We start from the raw sequence: 8,734 nt of genomic DNA, 5'->3' as shown, positions 1-8,734 counted from the left end.
AAATATATATTATTTAATTGAGATTTTTATTATTTAAAAAAAATTTTATTAGAAACAATCGTTCTTAAACTACAAATGAGAGTCTCTGTTAATGTTTACATAAATCTGATGAGTTGCCCCTTGTTACCGAGAAAGATTTGATAGCTGATAAAGAAGATAGGATAAGGACAGGATACTATTGTCCATATTTTAGAGTATGTCAACGTTTGCTTTCAGCTCACGACGCAAATACTAATCTCAAAACATTATTAATCCTATCACGGTGGTTTATTCTGAATAATTTAAAATGGCTTACTTTAGAACGCTAAAACTTCTTTACTTTTTCAACATCATAGTTGTGAGCAAATTTAGCGGGAAAAAAATATTTTTTTGATGAATAGGGCGGGTCGGTTTAAAAAAAAATTCAGAAATGGTAAATAACTTTCTTATTAACCCATTAGTGACGAGAAGGTCAATTTTGACCGGGCTAGGTTTTTTTTAAGTGCCTTTTTTCTTAAACTAAATGTTGTGTTGTCTTTTTCTGCGCTTTCCTTAGGTTTTCCTGTTTTCAAAACATATTTTATATTTGACGTAACTTCAAAATTGGTTTTTTTTTTGAATTTCCATTTTAAAAAACCCAAAAAAACAAGATTTTGAATTCAGAAGAAACCCAAAAGAACACCCTTTAATTTAGTTTTGAATCTATAAAATTGTGAATTTTTTTGTTAGAACAAATTTAAAGATATTTTTGGAATCCTTTTTTAAAGAGCTAAATAACTAAAACGTAAAAGTAAAGTTTTGAAGATAATTAAATAATTATGAATTACCAAAGTTTTTTAGATTTTCATGTTTTACAGGTCACCCTGTACAAAAAAAAAATCAAAAATTTAATTGAATATCGTTTTTTCCTGAGTACAATCAAGTTTTGTTTTGACAAGATCCTTCTAAAACAACTTCACTAATAGTTAATGGTCTCGTCACTAATGGGTAAGCTACGGGGCTACGACTTAAATTTGAAAAGGCCTTGAAAAATAGATATAATAACATGTGTCATATGTTAATATTTGATAAAAGTAAAAATAATTATTTTTCAAACAACTTTTAGACAAACTTTCTGAAAATTTTTAAAATCCTCCCTTACACCCTAACCATTAAAGTTGGAGGTCTAATTTTTTTAATGAGCAGGCCTTGAAAACTTGGACCATTTATGTATTATCTCGTTCTTTGTAGCTGAATAAAAATATGAAGAAAAAAAATTATGAAATTGACCAAGAAAAATCCAAAAAATAAAATTTGTCCCTGAAATATAGTTTTAAGATTTTTCTCACACAACTTTTGCCCCAAACTGAATGAATGACCCCATATAAAAATGTTTAAAAAATCAGAAATGGTAAATAACTTTCTTATTAATTAAGCTACAGGGCTACGACTTAAATTTGTAAAGGCCTTGAGAAATAGATATAATAACATGTGTCATATGTTAATATTTGATAAAAGTAAAAATAATTATTTTTCAAAAAACTTTTTGACATACTTACTGAAAATTTTAAAAATCCTCCCTTACACCCTAACCATTAAAGTTGGAGGTGTAATTTTTTTTAATGAGCAGGCATTGAAAATTTGGACCAGGGACATGTATTACACTCCCCTATCTCAACTCTAAGGACAAAATCTATATTTAGAGCTTTTCTTTTATTATTTATCGGTGCTTGAAATTTATTTTGTCCTGTTAGCATAAGTTTAATGATGTTGATTAGGGGTTCAGTAATCAGTCAAGATGTATGAATTTCCCTTGCAGATTTTTCTCAAACTTTTCTGACTACTTTTTTTCATATTTTTTTACCGCTTTTTGCCCAATATTACCGACCGGTGGTTCCCCAAACAGAAGGAAGTTTTCGGGAATAAAGTCGCGCATTTTTTATCTTAAAATAAATTATTTTTTCGGGAATTTAATTTTAAACACTTTACTTAATCACGGTTTCTCTGCCAAATTTGCCTGCATAATATTCAGATCGCAGGAACCCTTGGTAAAGGGACTGAAAGCATATTTTTAAGCGACCCTCCATGTAAAGATGACAGTGCCCGATTCATAACGGTACCCTTTAAAGCTTTAACTTACCAAGGTTGAATAAGATGTAAGTGTTTTTAAATTCGATAAATTATTATCGTCTTAAAAAAATGCATCAAAATTTGGATTTTTATAATTACACTCACACATTCTTATTCAAATTGCTCCACCAGACTTAAATTTTCCCCTTTATTCAACATTTGTAACCCTTGTTGTTTTAGAATACCACCAAATATTTTTATTTTGCACCTAAAGTAGTTTTTTATCCCTAATTGTTTTATATATACAACCAACTGTAAACTTTACAGCCCTATCTAATTCATTTTGATAATGCTAAAAAAAAAAGAAGTTTTGCCCCCAACAAAAAGTAACCCTTAGTTAAAAAAAATGACCCTTTTGCCCCCAATATGTATTTAAAAAAGATTTAAGATTTCCTATACACAAAATTGACCAAAAAAAATCCAAAAAATAAAATTTGTCCCAGATATAAAGTTTAAGATTTTTCTCACACAAATTTGCCCCAAACTAAATGAACGGCCCCAAATATAAAAATTTTCCACAAAAATATCCTGAATTGGTAAGGTAATTTTTTCATGGTTAAGTATAATTCACATTTTCTTGCCCCCCCCCCTAGATATTTTTTTGGACGGGGGTTAAAAAAATGTTTCACGCTACGCGCGAAATAATTGCCCTTTGCCCCCCCCTTAGCTGAATTGTCTAGTTGCGCGCATGTGTCCGGACAGCGAGTTATTATTACTCTATGATTTGTCCGATGGTGTTCTGGGGATTCCATATTGGGGTCTACCTGCTCAAGACTGAGACCCTCTCTCGGATGTCGGTCTGGGGATCCCACACGATCTTTTTCATTTCATTTCACCTGCTACCACGCTCATTTCTTAAATTAAATTAACTCATTTATTCTCTAGGTGCAACTCAATAAAACCTCTCTCAACTGCAGATTTCGGGAAAGTGATGAAGCAAGTTTATCCTCAGGTAATATGTCTTTCTTAAAGGGCAGATGTTCTACCATTTTAATATTATGTACGAGGTCCGAATCACAACGGCACCCTCAAAAACTGTGTCTGACCAAGTATTAATTAAATATCTATGTTTCTCTCTTTGAAAACTGATTATTTTCCATTGTGGTCTATACAAAAGTGACTCACGCATTTCTACTACAGGAATACATAAAAGAATTATGATATTATCAGAAATAAATTCTTTAAACCTAGAAAAACGACAATATCTTCCACTTTATTTAGCAGATAAATGTTGCATGGGTACCATTGTGAATCGGACTCGTCCCTGTTTAGAGAGTCACTGAAATTACGCCAACATCCACTTTATGTGCAATTTTATAGTTAATTTCCTATTTTTTGTAAAAAATATTTTTTCATATTTTTCATATTTTACTGAAAAACATTTTGTAGATATGACATTTCAAGACAGGATTAGCTATTCATAATATTAAAGATTTATTAACCAGCGCATAGATCGGATATTTTATTTTAAAAAAGTTGCCTTGACATTGCATCGAATGTCTTCTGACATATCCGACGTACGCACTGAATCTTAAAGAGACTGAAGCATAATTTTATGTGACCTTTCGTTTATAGGGGGGGTTGTGGCATGTCCAATTTACAACGAAACCCTTTTAAACCTTTGTTTGATCAGGGATTTTGTAGATATTCTAATTTATATAGCGGGAAATGACAAGAAACCGTTCAAGTGTACACTAGTACGGAGAGTACAGTGTACACTGTAACCTCGAGTCTCCCAAAACTCGATCTTCAGCTATACAAATGAGGTTATCTATACCTCATCGTTGTCTAGACAAAGGGTTAAATAGTACCGTTGTGAATTGGACATGCCTTTCTATAAATGGAAGGTCTCTTGAAATTATGTTTACAGTCCCTTTAAAACTTTCATGGTCTGATATGATTCATTAAAACCCGAGCTGACTTGGGTAACTGGCAAGGATCTCAACCTTGGAGCACAACGTAACATAGCCTACAAGACATGAATGATAATAATAATAATAATAATAATAATAATAATGTTTCGACGATTTTTAAGGTACGACCACGTCGCCTGGGCACAAGGGGGAACTCTAGATATTGTTATGCTGGGCTCAGAAAACGAATAAAGGTAACTATTGTGTTAATAATGTTAACAAAAATGCGTACAGTTTACCAGGTGTAATTAGTGCACTGTAAAAATTGATAACTGATTGAGAAACACTTGATCAGATATTATAATTGTTTTCTGCGTTTTATTACCTCGCAACAGTTATTCGTCAAGGCTAAGATCAATTATACTCCGGATAAATCTAACGAATAATGAGAGAAAGATTAGGCTATCTAGTTTTTTCTATCTATCTGTTTCTTTTTATGAATTTTTAACATTAAAAATTGCTATATATTCCGAAATCGCTCATCGCCTGCAGCCAGCCTCAGTTTGCGTTTTAATAGTAAAAAAGGAAATATATATATAGATATATGTGCATATGTGCATATATATATATATATATTTATCGCGCTTTATGTTTTCAAGTATGATAACGTTAAGATTAAATATTCAAGGAAAAGCTAAAAAACATTTAAGAAGAAGTAAACAACAAAAAATGCACAAAAGTGCTTATCCCACTACTTTAATACAAAATCTTAATACTTGTTAAACTATCTTCTCTTACTAACCTAATTTAGCTAATTATATATAGTATATACACTAGGCTTTTAGTGCGCATTGCGCCCATCTTCTATTTCAAATGTGAAGATGTTCTCTTTGTATACATTGTAAAATTAGAACAAAATAATTTCGCGGATCTTATGAAAACAAATTCGTGGATTTGAAATTTGTTACAGGAAATATTTGAAAAATTGATCATCCATGAATTTTTTAGAAATCCGCGAAATTTTTAGTTTGTTTTTGTTTTACAATGTACACAAAGAGAAATAAAAGATGGGCGCGCAATAGTCTAGTATACATATATATATATATATATATATTAATTCTTTTTCTCTAGCTTGATGTGCCTGGTACCCCTGATATATCTAGCGAGGGAAGGAGTGGGGAGGGGAGGGATGTAGACGAAGAGATTTCGTCAGCTGCCTCTTTTCTTATCAGGTAAGACGAAAGAAAACAGACTTTTAAAAAAAACCGGGTTTTTTTTTATCCGGATTCATGTATACAAATTCTACCAATGGTGATCCGAATTCATGTTTGCCAATGGGGATCCGGATTCATGTTTACTAGTGGTGATCCGGATTCATGTTTACTAATGGTGATCCGGATTAATCTTAACCAATTCGGATCCAGATTAATTTTACAATGAGGATTTGGATTCATGTTAAACAAAGGGGACCCAAATTAGTGTTTAATAACTCAGATCCGGATTCTTATTTACCAATGGTAATCCGGATTCATGTTATTTTACGATGATCCGGGTCTATGTTTACGAATTGGGATTCGGATTCATGTTCATTGTTCACTAAAAAAGATCCGGATTCATGTTTACAAATGGGGATCCGTATTCATTTTTACCGATGGGGAACCGGATTTACGGTATACAATGGGGATCTGGGTCCATATTAACCATGGGAATCCGATTTCTCGTCAGAATGAACATGATCAAAAGAATTAAACAGTTTTGACATGTTTTGGTATAACTGTAACCTGATTCTCTTCCTATTCTAGAGAATGGGTTGAGAAGTTACTAAAAGTGAAAGTTGAGAATATGACCGAACTCGCCTTACACCTCCTGGACAAGATGTATGTAGACAACAGGTAGGATTCCCTTCTTGACAGAAGCCAAAAGGAGTTACGCGCATGCCGCATTGAATTACAAGACAGAGAGACAGACTGTTCTAGCCGCAGCACTCGGCCCCCTAGCTTGTCGCAGCGCTCGGCCCAGCAAGTGTCTTAACCTTACCTAACCCAAAAATATATACTAATCTCTCTATTTTTTGTAATTCAACGCGGCAAGCGTGCATATCTCCTGGAAAAAAACCTGTTTTTTTCCCAGACTTTGTTTATATTCATTAAAACCTTTATTTTAGATCAACTGCTGCCTGTACTCTGCTGTCAAGTGTACTACGACCAGTTGGACAACAACAACCTCAGATTCAACAGCTGCAGCAGCAGACACTTCAGCCACAGCAGCATCAACAACAGCAGCAGTTGCAACAGCAGGACAGCAAGCTAATTCTAACAACACTTAATCCACAGAATAATCTCAGGTTTCTTTTAAAACACAGAAAAGGCAGGGGTGTATATTTTCTTGAATACATCAATTTTCTTCACCCCAACCTCTCAAACGAATTTTGGGTGAAAAATATCGAAAAGAATGACAAAAGTTGCCTTTTTTTCAAATCATCAAAAATCATTCCTTCTATTTGAATTCTGAAAAAATACACCCCTGTAAAAAAAACCCCGACTTTGGTTGGTTGGTTGGTTGGTTGGTTGAATGATTGGTTGAATGATTGGTTGAATGATTGGTTGAATGATTGGTCGAATGATTGATTGATTGATTGATTTTTGTATTAGGTATTGTAGGGTACGGTGAAAGACCTGATGTGATAACTCCGAACTACAGCAGAATCAGTTTAAGTTCTAGACCTCCTTCCTCCATATCCTTAGATAAGGTGGGTCTGCAGTATACAGAGTGTCCCTAATAAACATGAGAACTGAGAGAAGACATCGAAATTGTCTTCAATTATATGTATGACAATTGTATGATTGTGTGACGCCTTTGCTTTCCCTTCATTGTACTTCCTAGAATTAAGCGCAGTACACATATGTTCATAATGAACTTAAGCTGGAGCGTTGATTTAAGATACCAGTAATAAGGTATATAGAAATAAACTATAATCAAAATTACCCATCCGGGGGGTAAATGATTTGGGGGGAGGAACTTTTTCTGTTCTTTCGATACTTTATACCCAAAATTTCTTTGATTTTCCCCCGAAAATCATTTATGTTGTCCAATTCAGCGAAGAACATCCTAGAATATCTTTTATATATATATATATCTTAGGGAGAAAAAATGATAAAGGGGGAAGAGAAATTATTTTCCCTGGAGTAATATGGTCTTCATTGTTAAAGAGTATGTTCTTAGTTGAGCGTTGTCAGATTTACGAATGAATGTCGTGTGAAGTGATGACGCCTTAAAAATCGTCACTTAATTTCCATGTTCATTATTTATACATAAATTAAAAAAGATACATCTAAATTTCGCAATCCTCCCGTAAACATTCAATTTCTTTTATTGGCATTCAACTCTTCATGGTCACTTGAAATTTTGTTCACAGACTCTTCAACAATGAGTTGTTTGTATCTAGTCTGACAATACTATTGTACCTAGTTGCCTCGGAAGAAGCAGGCGTTGGCCCAGGTCTGCATGGACGGGAACATGCTCATGCAGAACCTCAAGGTTGAGGATAAACCACAGGTACATAATTACGGTTAAGAAGAAACTACAGTACATGGTACACGGCACACGGTACACGGTATACTATGAAAAAGAAAAGGGTACACGGTACACATTACACTGTACTGTGGATGATAAGGTACACTGTACAAGGAACAAGGGTATGTTATGTAAACTACACTGTACAGTTTACAGTATACAAGGTAAACAGATACAGTGAAATATCAGGTATGCACAGAACAATATCAGGTATATACAGGACAATATCAGGTATGCACAGTACAATATCAGGTATGCACAGTAAAATATCTGATATGGTGCAGAATTTACTAATTGCTAACATGAAAACTGAAAGTTTAATGATTTAGGTTCCAGACAACTAGAATAAATTAATAGTTTTAACTCACGAATTCTTGACTTCAGTGAAAGCACACTTGATTAATTGATTGATTCGTTCATTCATTCATTTATGGAACGATTGATTGATTGATTGATTGGTTGGTTGGTTGGTTGGTTGATTGATTGATTGATTGATTGATTGATTGATTGATAGCTTGAATGATAGCTTGAATGATAGCTTGAATGATTGGATGATTGAATTGATCAAATGCAAATGAGTTTAGTTAATTGATTTGTTTTAAACATGAACATGGAGAATATGTTTGTTAAATTGATTTCTTTAAATGAAGAACAAGTGTTTGATAAATTTATTGTTTAGATAAAGTAAAAGTATTTGATTTATTTATTGTCTGTCTAGATAAAGTACAAAGGTTTGATTAATTGATTGTCTGTCTAGATGAGATAAAAGTGTTTGATTAATTGATTGTCTAGATAAAGAAAAGTGTTTGATTAATTGATTGTCTAAGGAAAGTACATGTGTTTGCTTAATTGATTGTCTAGATAAAGTACGAGTGTTTGATTGATTGATTGTCTAGATAAAGTACAAGTGTTTGATTAATTGATTGTCAAGATAAAGTACAAGTGTTTGATTAATTGATTGTCTAGATAAAGTACGAGTGTTTGATTGATTGATTGTCTAGATAAAGTACAAGTGTTTTATTTATTGATTATTTCAAGAAAGTACATGTGTTTGCTTAATTGATTGTCTAGATATAGTACAAGTGTTTGCTTAATTGATTGTCTAGATAAAGTACGAATGTTTGATTGATTGATTGTCTAGATAAAGTACAAGTGTTTGCTTAATTGATTGTCTAGATAAAGTGCAAGTGTTTGATTAATTAATTGTCTAGATAAGGTAC

At 32.9% G+C, this 8,734-nt stretch overlaps 2 protein-coding genes across 2 annotated transcripts in view; both read left to right on the top strand.

The window, feature by feature from the left end:
- Window positions 1-6,396, top strand: part of LOC111715780 (DNA-binding protein RFX7) — a gene marked incomplete at its 5' end in the record, with an annotated part of 9,516 nt that extends 3,120 nt beyond the window's left edge. Inside the window, 6 exon segments of the mRNA XM_023491148.1 lie at window positions 2,974-3,040; window positions 4,124-4,195; window positions 5,073-5,173; window positions 5,744-5,833; window positions 6,106-6,308; window positions 6,392-6,396. Coding sequence (XP_023346916.1) covers window positions 2,974-3,040; window positions 4,124-4,195; window positions 5,073-5,173; window positions 5,744-5,833; window positions 6,106-6,308; window positions 6,392-6,396 — 538 coding nt within the window.
- A 196-nt stretch (window positions 6,397-6,592) lies between these two features.
- LOC111715775 (uncharacterized) overlaps window positions 6,593-8,734 on the top strand; it is a gene marked incomplete at its 5' end in the record, with an annotated part of 13,906 nt that continues 11,764 nt past the window's right edge. The window contains 2 exon segments of the mRNA XM_023491142.1: window positions 6,593-6,690; window positions 7,410-7,496. Of these exon segments, the coding sequence (XP_023346910.1) occupies window positions 6,593-6,690; window positions 7,410-7,496 (185 nt within the window).

Source organism: Eurytemora carolleeae, unplaced genomic scaffold (assembly GCF_000591075.1).
Source record: "Eurytemora carolleeae unplaced genomic scaffold, Eaff_2.0 scaffold1220, whole genome shotgun sequence".
NCBI lineage: Eukaryota > Metazoa > Arthropoda > Copepoda > Calanoida > Temoridae > Eurytemora > Eurytemora carolleeae.
Note: the sequence above shows the minus strand (reverse complement) of the source record. Positions and strands in the feature narration are given on the sequence as shown.